This window comes from Ursus americanus, chromosome 10 (genome assembly GCF_024610735.1).
Source record: "Ursus americanus isolate L20-20 chromosome 10, mUrsAme1.1.p, whole genome shotgun sequence".
NCBI lineage: Eukaryota > Metazoa > Chordata > Mammalia > Carnivora > Ursidae > Ursus > Ursus americanus.
The window spans coordinates 67,005,005-67,030,148 of record NC_142136.1 but is presented as its reverse complement, the minus strand read 5'-3'; the positions used below and the strand labels follow the sequence as shown (position 1 = coordinate 67,030,148).

General features: G+C 36.3%; 1 protein-coding gene across 1 annotated transcript in view; it reads left to right on the top strand.

Moving 5' to 3' along the window:
• Positions 1–25,144, top strand: part of BRCA2 (BRCA2 DNA repair associated) — a 59,487-nt gene that overhangs the window by 21,389 nt on the left and 12,954 nt on the right. Inside the window, exons 12-24 of the mRNA XM_045796995.2 lie at positions 1,784–1,879; positions 3,845–3,914; positions 10,486–10,919; positions 11,397–11,578; positions 12,757–12,944; positions 15,825–15,995; positions 16,495–16,849; positions 20,215–20,370; positions 20,474–20,618; positions 21,864–21,985; positions 24,151–24,349; positions 24,572–24,735; positions 24,825–24,963. Of these exons, the coding sequence (XP_045652951.2) occupies positions 1,784–1,879; positions 3,845–3,914; positions 10,486–10,919; positions 11,397–11,578; positions 12,757–12,944; positions 15,825–15,995; positions 16,495–16,849; positions 20,215–20,370; positions 20,474–20,618; positions 21,864–21,985; positions 24,151–24,349; positions 24,572–24,735; positions 24,825–24,963 (2,421 nt within the window). The remainder of the gene's footprint in view (positions 1–1,783; positions 1,880–3,844; positions 3,915–10,485; positions 10,920–11,396; positions 11,579–12,756; positions 12,945–15,824; positions 15,996–16,494; positions 16,850–20,214; positions 20,371–20,473; positions 20,619–21,863; positions 21,986–24,150; positions 24,350–24,571; positions 24,736–24,824; positions 24,964–25,144) is intronic.

Sequence of the window (25,144 nt, the reverse complement as noted above, 5' to 3'; positions counted from 1 at the left end):
AAGCAATTCAGGTATTATAAGCTATATTTTTATAGACTTGTATGTATAGTTTAGGGGAGTGTGATTTCACTCTTGATATCTGAGTCTGTACTAAGGAACATGTTCTGAAGTTCTTTTAATGTATTTTTAGAGATCATTAATATAGTTATAATTGAGAAATTACTGTTAAAAGTTAGTTTCCCTAGAAAATCTGAAACTGCTTGTAACAGCCTGCATGATACAACTTAGTAACTGTTTTCAAATAAATATGACTATGTATATAGAGAGAGCACACAGAGATTCCAACTCTGGCTCTTACAAACTTTAAAAGTAGGTTTCAGCTATAGGTGCTGGTTTGCCTCCTTTTTTCCATCTAGGGAGTATTCTACAGTCAGTTACTTTTAGCAGATAGCATTCTGGTTTTAATGCTATTTGGACTATAGCCTAACTTCTCTTTTAAATGTATATGTAACAACTTAGTTCAATTAGGTTAATTGGAGGTGTGATTTTTTTTTCCATTAGTATCTCTAAAAATAATCTTAAATAATTGAATCTGTTGATCAAATACAATTAAAGTAAATGCCATATCTAAGTCTCCTGCTTTTAAGTGGGTGATCTTAAATAACTAGCTCCTTTTTAAAACCTATAAACTCATAGAATTGAGTTGAGTTATCACAGGTCTTGTCCAGTCTCTTCGGATTACAGGGAAAGACACTGAAGCCAGTCAGTTCACTCTTCCACTTGGTGCCTTCAGTAACCCTGCTGGGTACAGATTTGCTTAAGTGTTATCCAGATTACATTCTGTACCAAGTTTATTTTATGGGAATAGTAGTAAGTTTATGATACTTACTTTAAACTATTGCTGTGCTCTAGTAAATATTCTGCAATGCAGATGCTTTAAGAGATTAACAATTCTTTTATGGAAAATAATGGCTTTATTTATAGGAACCCATTTTGTTCATGTGTATTCCCAAGTGGGTTGGCCTTGCTTAGAAAAAAAATTTAAAAAACCTCAAACTTCTAATAAATGTTCTCAACAGCATCACTATTTAATTTCCCTCACCTCTAATATATATAAATATATATCTTGATCAGCTTCTGGTTACTTGAATAGTACAGGCCCTTGTTAAACAATTAAATCACTTCATAATCTAACAATAAAGGCTTACAAGGATATTTTTACTTCTTATTAAATTTTACAGATTCACTCCCTTTAATAAAGCATCAAAAAGCAAAGTACCTATTATCACATGTTATCTCAGTATTACATGAACATGCATAACTCAAATTATGGTTTAATTTTACTCTCAGCCTTTGTAGAATTTTTAAGTAAGTAATACTTTTACTAATATTTTAATATAATTTTGGTAATTTTAAAAAGTCTTTTCTTCTACTCACCCTAATTCAAGGACCTACATAATACATTCCTTCTCAAGTTTAATGCAGAAAAGAGTTATACTTGAAGAAATTTTGTTTGTCCATATTTCCAGTAAACCTGCAGTTACATTCGGTGCCAGTTTATTTTATTAAAAAGTAGGATATCTTTGGTAACTGGTAACATGTTTTTATTCCTAGACCCTATTAGATAGTGGTATTTTAAATGGTTAAAAAAAAATAGATATCGAAAAATGAATTGTCTCTTTCAGAATAGATGGTCGCTATTTAAACTGTAACTATTAAGTATTTTTTGCCTAATAAATTCTGAGTCAGTTCTTTAGTTTTAAAAAATGGACTGTATATAGGCTTTGGAAAAATAAAATTGATGTTATTTGCTTTAAAAACACGTATGGAAATTTCTTTTTAGGAGAACCCCCAATTAAAAGAAACTTGTTAAATGAATTCGACAGGATAATAAAAAGTCAAGAAAAATCCTTAAAAGCTTCGAAAAGCACTCCAGACGGTAAAATTTGCTTTGAATTCATATCTTTTCCCTCTCTGTAGGTACTACACACAGTATTTTTAAGTTCTTTTTCTAAGCTTTTTTGGGTGTATAGATAATTGAACAAGACTTTACAGTGTGGTTTGCTAAAGTCATGTCTTGCTTTGTTATGTGAGCACTTCCTTCATAACACCTAGTATGTGGAGGTTCTCTATAATTGGGAAGCATGAAGTGATTATAAAGTAATGACTCTTTAAATTAAAAAAAGCTATAAAAATTTAGTAAGATCTTAGTATAATAATTTAAAGCTTAGGTTCTGGAATCCAGTCAAGTTTTTGACTGACCTTCACCATTCCACCAAAATCATTCTTTTCTGAGTCACATGGTAATCTCCATATTGTCAAATCCAGCAGCAATTTCCGTGTCGTTTGGCTCCATCTTTCAGCCACATTAGACAGTCGGTCACTCTTCTGAGACCACCACATGCTCTTGGTTCTCCTCCTGCATACCCACTTCTCCGTTGTCTTTGCTGCTTCTTCCTTATTCGTTTCCTTCTCTAAATATAGGAGTGCCCCAGGGCTCTGTCCTCAGAGCTCTTCTCTGCTTAAACTTCAGTGACTACCAAAATTGTATCTGTAGGCTTAACCTGTCCTGGAACTCCAGACTTATTTATTCATTTGCGCTTGATACTTTCGTACTTACATTGCCAATAGGCATTTCCAAGTCACCACAGCCAGTGCTGAACTCCTGATTCCATCCCTGTCCAAACCCACTCTTCCTCTTTTTTCCTTTCTCGCTGCCATTCTGACAATTGATACATCAAAATCTTAATGTCCTTGTATACTCTTTTGTTTCCTCATACTCCACATGCAACCCATCAACAAGTCCTATAGGTTCTACCTTTGAAATATAACAAGAATCTGATCATTTCTTCTCACCTCTGCCCCTACCACCTTCATCCAAGCCACAGTCATAGCTTCTAACTCATCTCTCTGTTTCTGCCTCTGCCCCTCCTCCAGGCTCTCAACATAGCAGCCAGAATCATCCTGGTAACAAAAAGGTCAGATCATGCCCCTTGATTGCTTAAAATTCTCCATGGCTTCCTATCTCGTTACCATGGAATGCTTAAAAATAAATAAAACTTTTAACTATTCTCACTATATACTTGGTTCCTGGGTTTGGAAAGGAAGAATTCAGATAGTGAGGAATAAACATATTAGACTATAGAGGCTTAGTTCTGAAATACATGGGATAAATCCCACAATAAATATTGAATGACTATGTAGAGATCTTTCTCATTCTTTTTTATGGTTGCATAGTACTTGATCATGTGGCTGTATCAACATATTGTAGTTTATTTAACCGATCCCCTACTAATTAACTAGCTGAAGGTTTAAGAAGTACAAGTTGCAGGGCGCCTGGGTGGCTCAGTTGGTTCAGTGTCCCACTCGTGGTTTCTGCTTAGGTAATGATCTCATGGGTCATGAGGTTGAGCCCCGTGTCAGTCTCTGCACTCAGTGGGGAGTCTGCTTGAGAGGGAGTCTCTCCCTCTTCCTCTGCCCCTCCCCCACTCATGCTCGTGCTCTTTCTCTCTTGCTCCCTAAAATAGTCTTTTTTTAAAAAAAGTACAAATTGCATACTGAGAATAATATCTAAAGTTTGGCTTGTAAAACCTTCATAAGATTAAATTTTAAATTCAATATTTGCATGGCAATTAGCTAACACATTTGAGTTATGATTAACATCAGCTGATTAAATTTATACTGATTTCCTTTATATGTTTATATGTTTACACTGAGTTATTTAGTGTATAGTCATCAATTTGTGAGTCAAATATTTCAAGCCTATAATATCTAAATTTTTATGTAAATATTTATAGTAATGTGTAATAAACAGGCATACAAAATAAAATCTCCCATTAGATTTTCATTAATACATAATGTAAAATACATTTTCATTAATACATAATGTGAAATATTTTTCTAGGCATCCTAAAAGACAGAAGCTTGTTTATGCATCATATTTCTTTAGAGCCAATTACCTGTGGACCCTTTCGGTAAGACATAGGTTTTTTTGTTGTTGTTGTTGTTTAATTCTGCTTATATAGTGTAGGAACGTTATAGTTTTTGAAAATAAATGTTTCTAAAAATAATAGTGGCACTAATATGCAGTAAAGAAGTTAACACTTTCCTTTGTGAAAGCCTGCAAGATTAAGTAAGTGTACTTTGGTAGTACTTTATAGTGCTATTCATATTATTATCTCATTTTTCAGTTTCTTAACATCTTTGGAAAGTAGACAAAGGCTTTATTCCAACTTTATGGATAAGAGAGATTAAGAGAGAATAAGGAAATTACTGAAAATCAATTTCAAATATATCAAAAAAGATGGCATATATTGAATATATTCTCTTACCTCTCCTCCCTCTCAAAACCCTACCCAAATTACTAAGAGAATTTTTTAAACTTATAAATCCACAATGACAATGTTCAGAGAAAAAACAACAAATTTTGGAAGCCAAAAAGCATGAAAGACTTAGAAAGCCCCTAGAAAGCTAAAACCTCACATAAGAGCAAGCAGAGAAGCTACCCAATTTCCCCTAAAGAACCCAAGACTCAAATTGGCAGCAGAATGTTCTTCTGAAGGTGAGGTAGAAAATAGATCAGTTGAAAATCTGTTTAAGAAACATCTATATGCCCTGTCCCACTGCAGGCAGCCAGTTATCCCTTTTGTGCCAGAAGACCAGAAGGTTATTGTCTGAAAAAGATGAATGGGAGGGATTCTGAATTGGGAGGGTGGAGACACAGCAGGCACAGTTGAGGGGAGGTACTGAAAACAGAGATTAAGTAAAAAATCTGTTTATCAAGTAGTGAGACTCCCCAGCCGCCTTCCCACATGTGGCTCGCCAATACTGGCAGTCAGGCCTGTAGGCAGAAGACTGGAAGATTTTTTTTCTGGGGAGCATGACTAGCTCAATGAAAAGGCTACAAATACTCGAGTGAAACTGCATAGCCAGAGCATGCCAATAATTGATGAGCCCCACCATCGCATACTTCACTCTTAAATAAGAAGAGAGAATTAAGGATCTCTAGTTATTGGAAGAAAGCTTCTGTGAAAGATAATATCCATAGTACAAAAACAAAAAAGAAAGGAACTTAAAGGAAATAAATCATGCAGGGAAGTGAATGAAATTTCAAAAAAACTTACTAATATTCTCAGGATAAAGAACATATTGCATCCTTAAAATAAGAACAAGTTGCTATAAAAAGAGTTCTTATAAATTAAAACTATGATGACAAGTTAACTCAGTAGAAGTAATAGAAGATAAAAGTTATGAAACCTCCAAAAATATAGAATAAAAAAAGATGAAAGAAGAAAATATAATTAGAAAAGTCAGTCAGTCCTATGGGCCTAACATCTGAAAATTTGGAGTTTGAGAAAGAAGAAACAAAGGAGAAATGAAGAGAAATTTTCAAAGGAATAATTTAAGATACTTTATCTGTACTGAAGGACAAGAGTTTCTTTGATTAAAAGGGCCCTCTGAATGAGCACATGAATAAAAATGACTCACATTAAGGCTCAGCCTTGTGAAATTTTAGAATGCTAAGGGCAAAGGGAAATCTTAAATTTTCCAGGGGGCAAAAAAATCAGGTTTCAAACAAAGTTGCAAGAATCATAATGGTATAAATTCTCTCGCCATTAACAATGGAGGCTAGAAGATTATGGATTTCATTATGTATACTCTAGAGCAATGCCTTTAAAATTCTGAGAGAAAATGATTTCCAGCCTAGAATCCTATCATTGAACAAAATATCAAATAAGTGTGAGGTAGACATTTTTCAGATGCAGAGTACCAAAAGTCGTATCTCCCATGCATTTTTCTCAGGAAGCTCATAAAACCGGTCCCTAACCAAGAAGGAGGAAGAGGTGAGATTGAAGAAACAGGAATTCAGCATAGAGAGGCAGAGGGGATCCTCCAGACAGATGGTGCTGAGGGGAGATCCCAGAATAATAGCTGTGTTGCTAAGCCCAGCCAGGCAGCTAGACCATTTTGGAACAGAAAAATAGAGCCCTGGGAAAGTCTGCCTGCAAGATAAATTGAAGCAGAACCTGAAATCTCAATGCAGTAAGAAGCTTCTTGGTAAAAAGATGGTGGATTGAGCATACTCACATTCGTTCCAGAATTTTACCAAAACCACCATGCGGGAACTTACACACACCCAAGACAGGGAGAACAGGAGAGGAGACCACAGTGGCTGTTTTTCAAAGCATATGGGAGAAAACAGATTCAAATCATAGTGGGGAGAGGAAAGAACCAACCGTGTTACACTGAAGAAGCCTCAAAAGCTGAGGAATTCATGAATCTCCAGAATTGGTGATGAAGAAGGAAGGAGCCAGAACAAGGGTACAGGTTGAAAATACTTCACCTCCTCCATTCCATGAAGCTAGACAACTACCTCTTGTCCACTCTAACAGAAGACTGGGGTTAATTCTCCAGAGAGGGTACATAATTAAATATTGACTATCAAATATATAACTTGGGACGATGGGGAGGTGAGAAAGGAAGGAAAGGAAGGAAGGAAGAAAGGGAGGGAAGGAGAGGGGAAGGGAAAGAAAGAAAGGATGTTTAGTAAAGTAGAAGTGGTGACAAAGAGCTAAATCATCATTTTCCAAGTGGCTCTTCAAGAAGAAGCAGTTACAGAGATGTCACTTGGGGATAATGGACGTGAATGTCATAGAAGCATCTAAAATTGTAGAAAGCAGTTGTGAAACCTTTTCTAGCTGGTAAATTTTTTAGCCCAAGACTACGGTTTAAATTATGTTTAATGTTACCTTTTCAAAAAGAACCATTTGTGGCATTGTCGAAAACATTCACTGATCTGCACTTCTGGAATATATTTTCCAGCAGGCTATTAATATACATGTTTTGAATGTAGAAACCCAGGTGATTTTTTTGGTTGTTTTCGTTTTCAAAAACAGGTTGTAATATTAAAATGCTTATTTATCTGCATATTACCTTAATTTACATGATGAGAAAATAGTCTTGTGCATTTAAGCAAGCATGCATAAATTCCTAAGGATCTTATTTATATTGTGTAGATAGATATAAAGATAAGTAAGTCTACCTCAGATTGCTAGTCTTGGAGCCAGGCAGGAAAAGAATTACTGTGATATATGTACTAAAGTAGATATACAAAGGGATGTGACAACTTAGAAAAATTGGCAGCTAATCATGCGGCAGAAGCTTAATAACAGTTCTTCAGACAGAATGTAAGGGATGCTTGGGTGAGGAGGGCGCTCCACACTCTGGAAAGAGTAAGAAGTTATGTGGCTTTCCTCATGGGATTCAGCAGGCTGGGGTGCTTTGGGGACTGGGAGGAAACAAAAAGAAATGGGGAGGTTAGGACCTATAAATAGGAAGCCTCCTGTGTCATTTCTGACAAGATGAAACTTAGATGGCGACTGTTTGTCTGTGGAAGTTTCTAAGAGTGCTCCTAAGAGTACATAACCAGATTTGTGTTTTAGAAATAGACCAAAGTGAAACTGTCACAAGGAGATTAGTAAGCACGTAAAGGTTTCGATGTAACACAGGTGCTAGAGCAGAGAGTATGAGTGGGAGATAAGATTCAAGAAGATCCGGCCAGATAGTGGGTAACTGGGAGTGGCAAGTGTCTCTGCTTACATTCAGTTAGACATCTTGGTCATAACCTACAAAGCAAGCTCCTCATTTTCACAGGATTCTTAATATTTCAAAACAGAGGAGTACAAGATCAATGAAAACAAGTTTTGGGGCAAAGGTTTATTCATTCTTAGGCACTAGATCTCCTCTCAATCATCCATTCAAGGGATTCAGTCCAGCAATTGCTCCTTTCTCTCTGATACTGTCTTCCTTTCTACTGGGCCAGTCCCATTAGTCAGGTAGTTCCTATAAGTCTCCATCTTAACAAGAAGCACCTTTCTTGATTGCTCTTATCCCACCAATCCATTTCCTTACCCACTTAAAGCACAACTCATTAGAATGATCTCCACTCACGTTCTCTACTTCCTCCCTTCCCCTTCTCTCCTGAACCCACCTCACTCTCTGATCACTACGTACTTCCCCTTGTCAAGATTGCCGGTTACCCCCATGTTGCTGAGTCTTGTCAGCTCTCCATCCTCATGTTAACCTAGCATTCACATAATCACTCCTGCCTTTTTAACACTTTCTTTACTCTGGCTTCTGGGACCTCTCTCTTAACTTCTCCTCCTTTCCATTTCTCTTCTGCTGGTTCTTCCTTTAACCACTAAATGATAAATTCCTTCATGGTTCAGGCTTCTCTTCCTGACCTTCCTCCTTAGTAACTGTCTCATCCACTCTCGTGGCTTTATATACCATCTACTTACTGATGGCTCCGAAATTAAAGTCATAAGCCTGAATTTCTTCCCTGAACAGCATATGCATTCATCTGGTTACCTACTTGATGTTTTTATTTGGGTGACTAATAGACATCTCAAACTGAACAGCTTCACCTAATCTGTTTCCCTGTAAAAGTCTAACAACTCTACTTTCAAAATATACTCTACCATAGGATAGAGAGTGTCATTTTTGTACTCAAAAGCTAGCCCATGACTTCCCATCTCTGGGGAGTCCTTACCAGGTGTACAGGTTCTCCATGTTCTGGCCTTTTTGCTGTCTTTCCAATCTCACCTGCCGACTTACCCTGCTCATGCTGTTCCAGCTATACTTGTGCCTCGCCTGCCTCATGAAGTTCACTCTGCCTGTAGCACTCTTTTCCCAAATACCCACATGGCTTTATCTCTCGCTTCCTTCAGGGCTCTGGCAAATGTCACCTTATCGATAATGTCTTCCTCACCAACCTGTATAAAATATTTATTTAATTCTGCGGGACACTCCCTGTCCCCCTTACCCTGCTTTTAAATTTCCCTATAGCATTTAATACCAATATTTATTTGTTTGTTTCCCTCCACTAGAATATAAGCTCTGTGATTTTGTCTTGTTCCCATTATATCCTCCAGCCAAAACAGTCTAGCACACGTAGTAGGAACTCATTAAATATTTGATGGCTAGGAGCTCCTGGATCACTCAGTCCATTAAGTGTCCAACTCTTGATCTCAGCTCAGATCTTAATCTCAGGGTCGTGAGTTCAAGCCCCATGTTGGGCTCCACGCTGGGTGTGGAGTCTACTTAAAAAATAAATAAATAAAAATAAAATATGTGATGGCTAGATGACTGAATAAATGTAACTTTAAGTTCCAGGGGTTCAGGTTTGGGTAAAAGGAAGTATGGGATTTTCAACAAAATATCAAATATGAGGAAGAACAGGTATGCTAATAGGGAAGGTGGTAAATTTAATTTTGGACATGCTGAGTTTGAGATGAGTATGGAACATCAAGGTAGATGTGATGTATATGGTGCTACACGAAGTTCAAAGTGTAAAAAAATAAAAACCAAAAAAAAACCGAAGTTCAAAGTGTAAGAATAAAACCTGGGGGAAAGTCGGGCATGAAGATACAGATTAACATTTTTATTAGATGATAATTAAGCATTTGAAATGACTCATATCACCCAGGGAAAATGTTTAAGGAAGAAATCCAAGTTTAAAGACGGGAATGTTTTTAAGAGTCAGAGGAAAAATCAGCAAAAAGGAAGGAAGGAAGGAAGGAAGGAAGGAAGGAAGGAAGGAAGGAAGGAAGAAGGAAAGAAACGGGGACAATCGTGGTATAGATAATAGTGATGAAAATGTTAAGAACGAAAGAAGTCAGTTGTCAGAGGTCAGGTAGAATAAGTTCACACAGAAAGCTGTGTGTGTACGTAGGCACTTGGGAGGTCATTAGCAACTTTGTTAACAATTTCTGTAGAACAGTGGGAGAAACAGGAGTTCAATGAGTGGAAATTGAGGAAGTGAAAATAGCTAGTTTAGATTACCTGTTTGGGAAGATTGACCGCAAAGAGTAGGTCACAATGAGTATTAGTTCAAAGGGGAGATAAGGCTAAGAAAGAAGTGTTTCCAGGATGGGCATGGCTTTCTGGCTAAATGAAAGGAACACTTTAAAAAAAGAAAGAAAGAAAAAGAGAAAGAGAGAGAGAGAGAGAGAGAGAGAGAGAGAGAGAAAGAAAGAAAGAAAGAAAGAAAGAAAGAAAGAAAGAAAGAAAGAAAAAAGAAAGAAAGAAAGAACAGGTGGTAGAGAAAGGAGAGAGATGGACTAATTCAAAGAGTAAGGTTCCTGAGGAGACTGAGGTATTAGGTGGAGTCAAGAGTGCAGGTGTGGGTGTTCGAAGAGGACGGATAGGTTCTTCTCTGGTAAAGGAGGTAAATAAGCAGTACTGTGATAGAACTAAAGGAGACAAACAGGATCCATGTTTGACAGACTTTTCTGTTGTATGAAGGAACTGGTAAAGGCTGGACGTCAGTGTGTGAGAAATAGTTATAGACTTGAGAAGTGTGGTATTGTCTTGGATGGCAACCATAATGAAATGCAAAACAGTTGCCCGAGTAGGATTGCCATATGGCAGTTGAGGTTTATTGAGGGGCCGGGGGGGGGGGGGGTAAAGCATATTCCAAAACATTTACATATATGTCCCTTTATTGGTAAATAATCAAACTTAAATATTTTCTCCTCATTGCAGCACAACTAAGGAACGGCAAGAAATGCAGAATCCAAATTTCACCACACCTGGTCAAGAATTTTTGTCTAAATCTCATTTTTATGAACACTGGGCTTTGGAAAAATCTTCAAGCAATTTATCAGTTTCAGGGCAGCCATTTTGTACAGTTCCTGCCACAAGAAATGAAAAAAGGAGACACTTGAATACTCCAGGCAAACCAGTGAAAGTCTTTGTTCCACCTTTTAAAACTAAATCACATTTTCACAGAGGTGAACAGTGTATTAGCAAGAATACTAATTTGGAAGAAAACAAACAAAACCCTAAAAACATAGATGAACATGGCCCTGGTGATCACGAAACAAATATTAATGACAGTGGAATTCATCAGCTTAAGAAAAATAACTCCAATCAAGCAGCAACTATAATATTCACAAAGGATGGAAAAGAACCTTTAGGTATTGTGTGAAAATTTGTGTTGACACGTTTTTGCCTTCCAGTTAAATGTTCCTCATATTTAAATAATGACTTGAGGATTTGACCCCTTTCTGACGATTAGTAATTTCAGAACTTTTTTAATGCTTTTAGATTTTTCCTAAATCCAAAGATTAGATTTAAAGTATTCTAATGTTTTCTTTCAAAAGTAACTACTTGTGGACTTTCTTATTTAAAAAAAAAAAAAGCAACTAGACAAACAATCTAAGACTGCTGTTACTGGAATATAAATTTAACAGGCTACTAATTTTTTTCCAAATTTGAAATAAAAATAATAGATCTATTGTTTACAAGTTGAAACTTTGCTTATCCGTGAAGATTTAGAGCAAATTATCCCTGAAAATTAGAGCAAATTGATATATATGACTTTTATAAAGCAAAGGTGGTGCTTTTTAAATGTTACATGCAAGCTTATTTTTTGCTAACTTATTCTTTAATAGATTTAATTACAAATCTTCAGAATTCCAGAGATACACAGGATATGCGGATTAAAAAGAAACAAAGGCAGCATATTTTTCCAGAGCCAGGTAGTCTGTATCTTGCAAAAACCTCCACTGTGCCTAGAATCTCTCTGAGAGGAGCGGTGGAAGGCCGAGTCCCCTCTGCGTGTTCTCATAAAAAGGTATGCTTTTGTCCACAATGCTATTAACTTCTAGAGTCAAGTATAATTTCATTTTATTAACTATAATTTCATTTTATTAACTATTATCTCCAAATTGTTTTGTTCAAAGAAAACAAATGGATGTGGGAGTGGATGAATGAACTCATTTTGTTTCCTAATCAACCTCCTCTGCCGCCCTATCCCACCAAGGGGATCTGTGCTCCACAATGCCTGTGTCTCTTCCCCCTTCAAAACGTACTCGTTTTATTACTGTAGTGCTCTCAGGTGTTAGAAGAAAGGCGTCTACTTGAATTTAAAGTGTGAATAACTCATAGCCCTGACTCCATTAAGAGCTATTGACATTTTTTTTAAAAAGGATTCTTAAAGCACTGTTAGAATTTTAGGCAATGGAGAGGTGAACATAACACTGATAATGTTACTGGGTAACATTTATTGAGTACTTTTTATGCACTCGTCACCCTTCGAAGCACTGTGCCTGCGCTGGTTACATCTCAGTCTTCACAAGCATCTAAAGGAAAAGCACTGTCATTTCGTTCACCGTTTGCAGATGAGAGGACTGAAGCATAGGGAGGGTTAAGTAACTGCCCCAAAGTCCCTTAACTAGTAAGTTTTTCCTCTACTGGACACAGTTCCAAAGCAAGGAGTGTGACTCCAGAGTCGCATCCGAACAAAGGAGAAGATTCTTTGGGATGAGGCCTGCTGGGGTGGAAGTAGGCCGGCCTGTGTACAAATCTGACCTCCTGAGGTCAGATCCCCTAAAATACTTAATGCTTTTTGCTGTTCTTTCCCTTCTGAATTTTTTAATTTGAGATTTTGTAAAATATTAAATTACTTTTTTAATCCCAGAATGACTTCCTGTGGCAGCTGTAGCAGGAGGCATAATTCACAAGAGGAATGAAAAGGGTGCAGCAGACTCCTGAATGTAGGAGTCATTTACATTCTATTAAAATGTTTAGCTTCTAGTACATAGGTTAACTATTTTGATGGTGAATATTTTAATATTTAAATGAAAAATTTTGTAAATTCAGTTTTGATATATTATAATCGTGTATATATACAAATATACAACTTGATATATTATGATTTGATATAATTGTTTTTATTCTATGAAACATGCTCTTTTCTTTGATTTTGGTTTTCATTCATTATTAAATTTTTCTATCGTTTATTTTGTGCAGCTCTATATGTATGGTGTTTCCAAACATTGCGTAAAAATTAACAGCAAAAATGCAGAGTCTTTTCAGTTTCACACTCAGGATTATTTTGGTAAGGAAGGACTATGGTCTGGAGAGGGAATACAGTTGGCTGACGGTGGATGGCTCATACCCTCCAATGATGGAAAGGCTGGAAAGGAAGAATTTTATAGGTACTCTATGCAAAAAGAGATTGTGTTAACTTTTCTGTATTCCGCCATCTCTCTCTCTTTTTCACTTACCTCTTTAAAACTTAATAAGTTGGCTAGAAATCAAATTTTTATACCGTGAATTATGTGCATTGTGGTTCAACCAGCATTCTGTTGTAATCTTTTGAAAAGTGAATTATGGTTTGTCCTAGGATTTAATGAATTGGTTTTTCTTAAATTGAGGTATTTTTCGTATGCATTTATAAAATAAGGACTGATAAGAAATAAGTTTGAGTGGACCTTACCGTAGATACACACACACGCAAACATACACTTACGTCATATTCCCTTTCATTGTATATTTCAATAAATATAAAATATAAATATTAGAAGCTAAGCAGAAATACTCAAGTGTCAATTATACCAAATAACTAGTAAATTTTGCTGCCCTAAAACATCAACAGTTTAAAAACTATATAACCTCTTATAGTTCTAATGTTTTTACAAAGATTTAAAATTTTGCTATGATTTTAAAATTTTTTCATCAGGGATGAAATTACCATGCCAAGGGCAAGAGATGAGAAACCTTTCTCTAATGCTCTTATTTTTTTTATTTCTATATATCTTTCCAAAATTTATAGTTGGGGGAAATTGGTAAAACATTTTTCCTGAAACGTTTGTTATGTTTTTGGAATACTTTAAGACAGGAATGTTATTTACATCTTGGACTTGTCTCCCATAAATATCTGCTATCAATTCTAGGTGGAAAAGTATACTGAACAGTTACATTGTTTTCTTGTATTAAGTATATATTATACTTGCATAGTATAGAAGTTAAGAGTAATTATCCTGTAATCAGGTGAGCATGGTATAACATTGTTGAAGCTTAAGTTGTTTTTTTTTTTTTTTGATCATTCAACAAATTTTTATTGAGGACCTACTATGTGCCAGATAACTCTTCTGGGTACTTGGGATAACAAAAGAAAACGAAATCTCTGCCCTCTTAAGTCATACATTATAGTAGAGGGGTCTGGGGTGGGGAAGGAAAATTTTAAGAAGAAACAAGTTGTATAGTATATTAGAAGGTGATAAATACTATGAAGATAAAGCTGGAAAAGGCACAGGGAGACTCGGGTGAGGAAAGGTACAATTTTAAAATAGGCTAAGTAGTCAGGAGCCTTCACTGAGGCCCTGACATTTGGTCAATGTCCTGAAGGAGGGCAAGGGAGTAAGCATAGGACCCTGTGGGGAAAGCTTTGGCTGTAAGCAGGAAGCATGTTTATTTGGGGAACAGGAGGAAAGTAAGTATAGCTGGAGTAGAATGGCAGGACAGGAGTAGTAACAGATGAAGTTAGAGAGATGGGGCCTTACAGACCTTTGTAAGACGCTTGGCTTTAACTCTGAGCAATCATTTTTGGCCTGAGTAAGAATGTTTAAAACAGAGGAATGACATGATCTGCCTTGTTTTTGAAAGAACAGATTAGACTGTGGAAAGAGACGATGAGAGAAGCAGAGAGACCACTCAGACGAAGAAGGTAGCAGTGGGTTGGTGAAAAGCAGTTGGATTCTGGGTATATTTTGAAGGTGGTACCATCAGGATTTGCTCAAGGATTGGATGAAGAGTGTGAGAGAAAAGGAGAGTAAGAATACCTCTAAACATTTGGCCATTAGCGGCTAGAAGGGTGCAACGTACAGAGAATTGAGAAGATCGAAGATGGAAAAGAAATGGAGTTCCCAGTTGGGACTTTTTTTTTTTTTTTTTTTAAGTAGACAGGGCTTGAACTCACGACCCTGAGATCAAGACCTGAGTTGAGATCAAGAGTCGGATGCTTAACCAACTGAGCCACCCAGGTGCCCCACATGGGACATTTGAAGCTTGAGGTATTAGTAGATATCCAAGAGGAGATGTTGAGTAGGCACTTGGATTTGCAAGTCTGGAGTTTATAGATGAAGTATGGGCCAAAGAAATCAATTTCATAATTGTCAGCATATAGATGAAATTTAAAACTATGACAGAGAGACTGAGAAAGAGGAACCTGAAAGTTAGAAATGAATAACCAAATAGCGTGGTATGTTGCAAGCTAAGTGAAGACAGAGCTTCTGGGAATAAAGAATGACCACGTGTCAGTCACTGCTGATGAATGAAGGAAGATGAGGACTGAGAATTGACAGTGGATTTAGCAACGTAGAGGATGTTATTAGTCTTAATTAAAATAAGTCAGTAAATTGATAGGATGAGAAAGGGTCAGTATCTGGAGAAGGAACTAGGAGTAAAGGGTATTCGTTTTGTTGTGTTTAAGGAAGAAAAAAAAACCATACTGATGGAAACTGTTCAGTAGAAAAGAAAGAAATTGATGATGGGGAGAGAGAGGAGGCATCTCCTAGATCAAGGTCCTTAACTAGGCAAGAAAAGGTGGGGCCTAGTGTGGCAGGAGGGGCAAAGTGTAAGGGTCCAGATGTTGATGGGTTGGTAGGTATGAGGTTGGAAGCTTCTGGAAGTTCTCTTGATTATTTATTTCCCTAGTACTCAAAGTGAGAATGGGAAAGGAAGAAGAGTTAGAGATTTGAGCAGAGAGAAGATCTTTAAAAAGCACCAGGACTAGAGAAGGTTGTTCTTAGATGATTTCTAGAAATAACCTCTTTTAAGAAAAATAATCTAAAATATAATTGTTTTAAATTAAGGATCTCATTTTCCAGTTGAAATAATTGTTTTGACTAATATGTTAATAGTTTATTAGTATATTTTGATACATGTCAAATCATTTCCTAAATTATATAAGTAATATAATGTAATATTCTAACTTAAAAACTTACTAAATGATCTTGTACGATGAAGTGTTTATGCAAAGAGTGGTCGTGGTTATTGAATTTAATATCATCTTACATGTGTTTTTATTTGTTCAGGGCTCTTTGTGACACCCCAGGTGTGGATCCAAATCTTATTTCTAGAGTTTGGGTGTATAATCACTATAGATGGATTATATGGAAACTGGCAGCTATGGAATTTGCCTTTCCTAAAGAATTTGCTAATAGATGCCTAAGCCCAGAAAGGGTGCTTCTTCAACTAAAATACAGGCAAGTTCAATGCATTATATTATGTAATCACATACTGTGTTACAGTTCAGACTTCTGCTCAGGCTGTGACTTCCACGTCATAGAGGTACATGAGTCCATTGTCAGTGACCGTCGCCATCCCACACTGCTGCTCAGTCGTACACAGTAGTTCTCTCGTCATCCTCAAGCCCCCTTAAGAGAAATCACACGTTCTTACTCCTCTTGCTTCCCCCTTCCCCCACCCCCCTTAGCCTCCTGGCATGTGAGAAGAATAGGAATTACTAATTTGATCCATTGTTCAGGGATTGCTAATAAACCGTTTTTCCATTTGGGGAGCTCTAATATTTAATTCATATTTTGACAGTATAAAACTATATTGCTAGCTACCAAATTTTAAATTCTCTTCTGTCCTCAGTAGTTCTTCAGTAAAGGTATTTCATTTTTATTCTCAGTTATTCTTTTTACAATGAAATTCTAGACTCACAATTCCTAAAATATGCATTTTTCTTTTTGTTTTTAGATATGATGTGGAAATTGATAGAAGCAGAAGATCAGCTATAAAAAAGATAATGGAAAGGGATGACACGGCTGCAAAAACACTTGTTCTCTGTATTTCTGAAATAATTTCATCAAGCACAGATATATCTGAAACTTCCAGCAGTAAAACTAGTGGTGTGGGTGCCAAAAAAGGGGGCATTGTCGAGCTTACAGATGGATGGTATGCTGTTAAGGCCCAGTTAGATCCTCCCCTCTCAGCTCTGGTAAAGAATGGTAGACTGACCATGGGTCAGAAGATCATTATTCACGGAGCAGAACTGGTGGGCTCCCCTGATGCGTGCACACCGCTCGAAGCCCCAGAATCTCTTATGTTAAAGGTAAATTAAATTAGTGCACACTCTTGGTAAAAATCAGTCACTGATTCAGTTAAATTCTAGGGAGGTTTCATATTTAAAATTTTAAACTTAGGCCTATTAAATATGCTCCATTTCTTGAAAACATGCTGAGTGTAAGTGGCAAATTTCTCAGATTGCTAAATTTTTTGTGCTATTTTTGGGAAACCCAGAGATATTTATTGAACTAAAATAATGCAGGAGCAAATTCGCACTGGATTTGATTTGCGACTGTGGGTACTTACGGCCCTTGGTGCCGTCTTGTTCTCATAGTATTGCTCTGCTTCCACCCTGATTACTCGATTAGACCTTTATTCCAGTATGATTAGAAAATTAGGTTTCAGTGATTCTTAAATATATAATAATAAAATGTACCTTTCATCTCTATGTAGATTTAAACCTATATAATAGGATTTTGTCATATTGAATAGTCTACAATATTGATATGAGAAATTACTAAGATTGTACAGTCAGATTCACTTATGAGGTGAAACAATTTACTTCTGTCATATTTTGGGTCACTCTACTTCAGGAAGGCATTTAATAAATTAAACATTTTTAAGGTAAAGAAATACTTTGTCATTAACTCTACATTGTGTTGCTTTTTAGTCAAGCTGAAACAGACTATTGTTTTATGTTGCTTAGAGTATCAAAGTTGTGGTAGCTTTCGATTTTTTGTTTTGTTTTTATCAAATCAGTTCATGTGCACAATTTCAAAACTCATGTAACATAGGCTTATGATTACCCACCCCCCCAAAAAGCAGTCACTGAAGCCATCCTGCCGCGGAGCAACCACTTCAAATCTCTTTGCCAGTTTCTTTTGCTTATACTTGCCCTGTCATCTTTTCTACCTCAGTTTAGACATTAACTGTTAGCCTCCTGCTATGAAAGTTGAGGAGTGAAGTCTATATTCACTCTTTACGTTATAATGATTGAAACATATTTTTCACAACACAGCATATAATATACTAATTTACATTTTCTTTACAACTTACTGCTTTCCCTGGAGTTAACAACCGTCTCGCTTTTTTGTTTTGTTTTGTTTTTAATTTTTTGTATCCTTATCACCAATTCATTCCCACACAAGAGATAGATAAGAATCATCTCAATATGTTAAAATACCTTTATCAATTCTGTTTCTTTTTCGTGGAGATCTCTTGGGCCTCTTCACACACCTGCTCCATTCTGAAGTGGACCTTCTGTGTATGCTGCACAGTTACATTTCTAGATTTTCTGTTTTCTGGATTTCATATCTATATGGATTTATTCCCTAGCTCTAAGGGCACACAAGCAACCCCCAGAGGCTTCTTAAGAGAGGGAGCTTGTATTTTTTTCTTTGAACTTTTTGTGAGGTGGCTGAATATAAAATTTGAGATGGAAATAATTTCTTCAGAATTTTAAAGACATTTTCTCTAGTATCTTTTTCCTTCTGGTATAGCTTCTGCTAAATTCAGTGGTATTCAAATCCAGTCCTTCACTATATGATCTGTTCTAAAAAGTTTTGAAGATTGTTTGTCTGCAGTATCCTGAAATTTCCCAGCAAGGTACTTTGGGATTAGCCTGTCTTTTAAAATCATGGCCCTGAGTACACAGTGGCAAATAGTCTATAAACATGTCCTTCATTGAGTTCTAGGAAATTTTCTTGAAGTAGTTCTTTGATAATTTCTTCCCCCTCCATTTTTTCTTTTTCAATTTTCTTGAACTCCTGATATTTGGACAGTAGGCCTCTTTGATGGGTTTCCTGATTTTCTCATTTATTTTGTTGTCTTTGCTCCCCCTACTTTCTAGTTCTAATTTTGTAGTCCCTACAGTGAACTTCTGCCTATTGGCATAATTTTCCATTCTCCAAGGCCCTTATTATTCCCTAAATGTTTCTTTTTTAAATTTCATCCTGTTCTTGGGGCGCCTGGGTGGCACAGCGGTTAAGCGTCTGCCTTCGGCTCAGGGCGTGATCCCGGCGTTACGGGACCGAGCCCCACGTCAGGCTCCTCCACTATGAGCCTGCTTCTTCCTCTCCCACTCCCCCTGCTTGTGTTCCCTCTCTTGCTGGCTGTCTCTATCTCTGTCAAATAAATAAAATCTTTTAAAAAAAAAAATTTCATCCTGTTCTTGTTTCATAGATGCAACATCTTATCATCTTTCTGAAGCTGTTAATATTTTGTTTTATTTTAGGTTTTTTTGCTTGCTGCATTTTTCTTTTCCTATAATCTCCTTTTGTTCGTTTGGGTCTCTCAGGTTGGAGACTTCCTTCAACTGGTGATTGTTAGCTGTTCTTTCCTCTTCCAGAGTGGGGCACTAATGAGCTGATCAGAAGCTCTGTGTGAGGTGGGCTTTTGTCAACTTATGGAGTGATAAGACAGGGATTTGCTTCTTTTTGTTGGGAGACCCTCAAATATCAGTGACTGTCTGAATGCTGAACAGAGTAAAAAAACTAATAAGGAGACTTATATTTAGCATAAGGATTTTCATTGCATTTTTGTTTTCAGTATAGCATCACCCCACAACCCCCAACCCACCCCACCCTACCCCCACAGCTGCCTCTGCCTTATGTTCCAGAGTCCAGGATGTGTGGTTCAGAAAGTACATTGTCCTGGGTTCTTCTTGGTGTAAGGGAAGCACTCCTTGGGATAGGAAATGAAATCTGAGGTCTTAATTATCTCTCCTTCTATTTTCAGCTGCACCTCATGCTCCTTCCCTCAGAGGTACCTGTTGCCTTCAAATTCTGAGTGATTTCCTTAAATTATTTTGTTTCCTAATGGCTCCATACAAGTTTGCCAGCTGACTAACGTTGGGCAGGTTATATTTGAGTTTTGTCATTTGTAAAATGGGATTAAGTCTTGGGATTGTAAAAATTAAATGTTAGTAGACGTAAAGCACTTAACACTACCCAGCCACCATAAGAAGTGCTTTAGAAATGTTTGTTATTTTTATTAACTGAAAGCATTCTCAGGCTGCTTCATTATTTACCAGTTGTCCAATAAATTTTTAGTTTCCAAAATTTTGCTAATGTCTCATCCACTGTCCTTCTTTCCCCAGTTCTCTTTGTCCTTGTAGGTCTTTTGAGGGAACCTAAATAAATAAGTATGTTTTAATCCATCACGTTTAAATTGAAGTCTCTTATTAATTTTCTAATAGTAATATTTACATTAAGACTGTACAACAGCATAAACAGTTTTTGAGAGACTATATTTTGAAAGTTCTCATTTTGTACAATTTTTCTACATTCTTATGTTCTTGAGGCTTTTGAAAATGAGTATGTTTGAATGGAAGAAATGAATGAAAATGTTATGACATCTGAAATAGAATGAATTTATAAACTTATAAACTGATTTATTCATTAATTTGTCCAGATTTCTGCTAACAGTACTCGTCCTGCTCGCTGGTATGCCAAACTTGGATTCTCTCCTGATCCTAGACCTTTTCCTCTCCCCTTGTCATCACTTTTCAGTGATGGAGGAAATGTTGGTTGTGTTGATGTAGTTGTTCAAAGAGCATACCCAATACAGGTATGATACATTCTTGAAGCTTACTGTGTATTTCTTCCTTTTGGGACAATTAATTTGAATGATTCCTCCCTACCATGTATCTTTGTTCGACACATCATTACAGTGGATGGAGAGGACCCCATCTGGATTATGCATATTTCGGAACGAACGAGAGGAAGAAAAGGAGGCAACAAAATATGCAGAAGCCCAACAAAAGAAACTAGAAGTCTTATTCAATAAAATTCAAGGGGAATTTGAAAAGCATGATGGTAAAATGAGTTGTATATTACAAGTTCTTTTTAATATGAGAATAAGTTTTTTTTTTTAATAAGACGTTTAGAGTCTTCTGATTTAACCTCTGTGAGTGAATTTCTTTATTTTGAATAATAGATTTCTCTTTCCTAATTCTGTATCTGAATTTAAAAAATTTTTTTTAAATATTATTACATAGATATACAGATAAGAATTAAAGTGACCCCAAATTATCACCTTTTTATTCAACACACTGAGCCACAGCACTTTTCAGAAGTCTTAAGTAAACTTCCTCTTGAGCTTCAGTACTAAAGTGTTTATAGTATCCTCTTTTGGTATTAGAGAAAGAATAGCAGCAAAGGAAAAAAACTGCCAAATCATTTTCCCCTAGACAAGTACAGTATGATGTCACTTACATACAGACTGTAACTAAATCAAACTCATAAAAAAATAAAGTGGTGGTTATCAGTGGATGAGGGGTGGGAGGATAAAATTGATGGTTTTTAAGGGTAAAACAACAACGAGCAAATAAGCTATGGTGATCCAATGCACAGTATAATGAATATAGACAATACTGTACTAATGTGATAAATATCAATACAATGGTAATCATATTAAGTATATAAATGTATCAAAGTAACACATTGGACACCTTAAATTTACACAATGTTATATGTAAAATATATTCAATAAAATGGAAGGATAAACACTCACAAATTTTCCCCAAGCCATTTATCATTTTCTTTCTTCAATATCCTTACCTTCTTTATATAACTTTTGTATTTTCGTTGTTGTAGTTGTTGGTTTATGTTATTACTCCTGGAGCTAGATCTTTTTTCCCCTGTGGCAGCAATTTTAATAATTAAAAAAATATTAGTATTTTTATCATAAAGAACATGAAATTTATGGGGGTTTTTTGCTGAAAATTTTATGTTCTGCATTTCTTCATGATTTTCAACTTCCTGTTCTATATAAATCTGCAGAAAAATTGCACTCTCCATATTCGATTCACCAGCTCATGCAGTTTTCATGATCAAGTAAATCATGAAACCACTTACTTAACGTACAAATTACTCTAAGCTTTCTGTTGACAGTTTTTTAAAACGTGAGTACACTAGTTTGAAATTTTCCTAGAAAACCTTTAGCAGATAAATTGTGTTTTGCTTTTTAGCTTCCCTTCTTTGGGTACTTTTTGCTTGTTTCTCTAGCTTTCAATGCTCTTAAATTTGTAGTTTGGCTAACTAATGATGCTTTTTTCCTAGAAAATACAACAAAACGATATATACCATCATGTGCTTTAACAAGACAGCAAGTCTGTGCTCTGCAAGATGGTGCAGAGCTTTATGAAGCAGTGACGAATGCACCAGACCCGAATTACCTGGAGGTGAGAGAGTAACAGGGCATCCAGTGAGTCTTAATCTTCCTCCTTTACGGTGGGATGCTGTAGTCAGTCTTCTGGCCATTAGGGCAAGTGCTGTGTTGAAATGGTGTGTTTCTCAAAGAGGATGTGTGCATTTCTGGGGTCCTCAGTAATGTGCCAGACCAGTGCGGTACATTTACAATTCTATACCAAATGGAGGAGAGAAGGATTAAATAATTTTATATATTAAATAAATGTGGTTTAAAATACAGACAAAATATGTTTATGTTGAAGGTACTACAAGTATATTCAAAGCATTGTCTCAGTTTCCGTATGCTCACTTCTCTCTCAGATCCTACCTAGAGTTTATTTCCTGATCTTCTACCTTACGGGTATTTTGGTGGAAAAGTGTGAGAAGCACTAAACTGTGTTAGAATTATGGCTATGGCATTTATTAGCCAACTGGGCATAAAATAGCTATAAAATGGGCATAAATCAGTTGTTTCAAGATCAAATTAGATACTGTATATTAAAGTATGCTATTGTAAAGTTCCACATCAATGTTAGTTACTAATATTGGAACATCTCTTTGTATATTAAGGTAAGCTGTCTCCTGAATTTTTAGACACCTGGGTATCCAGTTATGCAAATTCTAGAATTAATTTGCTACATAGGAGGAGGGGGAATTTGAGAAAAATTATTGTTTATTGATTAATCTCATTTATTCGATGACAGTAAATCTAGTAGATAGCCTTAGCTTTCTTAACTAGCGGGACTACAAAATAGAACTCCCTTAGGAGAGTAAGCAGTGCTTTTCTGAATAGAATTCTTCATATTCCCAATGTGACAACTCGGATTCTCCCTGTGAGGAGTGAGTCCAGGTTTAAAGCCTGTGAGTATACTTGCTGTAAGTCTGTAAGCTAAGACTTTATTATGCTTTCCTGAAAAATGATTTGCCTCTTATTGAAGCTATGCTTTCTATGAGTCATCATGAAGATAGTTTTAATTTCATCACAAAATTTAACAAAATATTATTTAGTCTCGTTTCCTTTTATGGAATTTATTTAAAGGAGGAAGTAAGGGGGCAGAATGAGAGTTGGAAGACTAAGTGGTAGACCCAGTCCTGCCACTCTGTAGCTGGACAGGTGATTTCTCTCTGGGGCCTCCCCACCACCTCTGTCAAGGGAAGTCCTGTGAGGGGCTCTCACTAGGTCCTGAGAGTACACTATTCTAGAGATTTCACTTAGGTACAGTTTTCACTGCAATTCTTGGAGGGAAAAAGAGCCATCCATTTCTAAAAGATCCTGCCCAAAGGGTTTGTTTTCAGTAACCATGTTGAATGTTGGGGGACTTTGTGTTTAAACTAAACATTGTCTGCATATTTAGAAAGACCTGTTCAGGGTGCCGAGATCCCATAGTTTCCCTTCCTAGTATGGGTTAGGGTATTAAGATGTGTGAGGCAGCAGCAGTCCAGTGTGTTGTGTGTCAGGATTCCGTTTCCTCTTTGATTTGACTTTATTTTTTGTTTATTCATTCATTTTTGTTGTACTGGGTGAGAGAACCAAGAGATGAAGCAATTTGCTAAAATGATGGGGAGAGAAGTGTGGAGGCAGAGGGAAGTGCTTGTATGTAGCACATGTCTGTTTTCAATAGTATCTACTGTTCTAGAGAGTTAATAAATTATACTACCGCGGTTAAGAATGGGAGCTCTCGAACTACCTCTCCCTATACGCCCCTGCAAGTTATTTATTCTCTGTACCTCAGTTTCATCATCTATAACATGCAAACAATACTAGTGCCCACCTCACTGGGTTATTGTGAGGACTAAATGAATTAATACATTTACCACACACAGATCCATTCCTCAGATACAGGGAGCACTCAAATGTCAGCCATTTATAACGTTGATGGTGGTTATGATTATTAGAGTATATTCATAAGTAGGGGGTGGTCTTGGCCCTCGGGAAATTTGTCCCAAAGATAAGTGAACAGTTTAAGGCACCTGAAAATATTTGTTACGTGATAAGCTGAGTACATTAGTCTCAATTTCTATATTGTCACATTGTTAAAGTGAACTTGAATTCTGTTGTATTTTATCCTCATTTAAAGGGATTCATTTACAGTGGATGAGGTTTTTTGTTAGCTTTTTATCCTAATATCATTTGCCTTAATATATTAAATGATCATAGGATTATTTTAGTGAAGAGCAGTTAAGAGCCTTGAATAATCACAGACAGTTGTTGAATGATAAGAAGCAAGCACAGATCCAGTTGGAATTCAGGAAGGCTATGGAATCTGCTGAGCAAGGAGAACAAATTTTATCAAGGAACGTTACAACCGTGTGGAAGCTGCGTATCATAAGCTATGGGAAAAAAGAAAAAGATTCAGGTCAGTTTGTAAATTTTTTAAGTTAAAGTGCTACTTACTAATGAAGTGAGTTCAAATGCTAGATAAAGTATAAAGTTAACGTGTATCAGAGGAGCAAAAGTGGGCTACCACTGCCCACAGAACAACGGTATCATCCTTGGATCTTTGTTGTTACGGTAGTTGTTTTACAAGAATTGTAATGCTTATCAGTCCTTCCATTTTGTCTTTTTCCTCTTTATCTAGTTACATTGAGTATCTGGCGTCCATCATCAGATTTATATTCCCTGTTAACAGAAGGAAAGAGATACAGAATCTATCATCTTGCAGCATCACAATCTAAAAGTAAATCTGAAAAAGCTAACATACAGCTAACAGCAACAAAGAAAACCCAGTATCAACAACTACCGGTACAAACTTTTCATTATAGTTTTTTAATTTTGATGAACGCATATTAGTTTATAGAATTTGCATACACTGATTCTTTTTTTCCTTGCAGGCTTCAGATGAAATCCTATTCCAAGTTTATCAGCCAAGGGAGCCCCTTTACTTCAACAAACTATTGGATCCAGACTTCCAACCACCGTGTTCTGAGGTGGACCTAATAGGATTTGTAGTTTCTGTTGTGAAAAAAATAGGTAATACACAGTGTGTTTTTAATTGTAGCTGCTTATGGATGCTTTTGAAAAATAATATTTTTTAAAATTTGTCTTCCTTAAAATTAATTGGAGTTACAAATCAGCAAATTTGGTGACTAGTGATTTGAAAGTAGGCCTGTTTTAACCTTAAATCTTAATGAAAAGCAATTCTGCATTTACA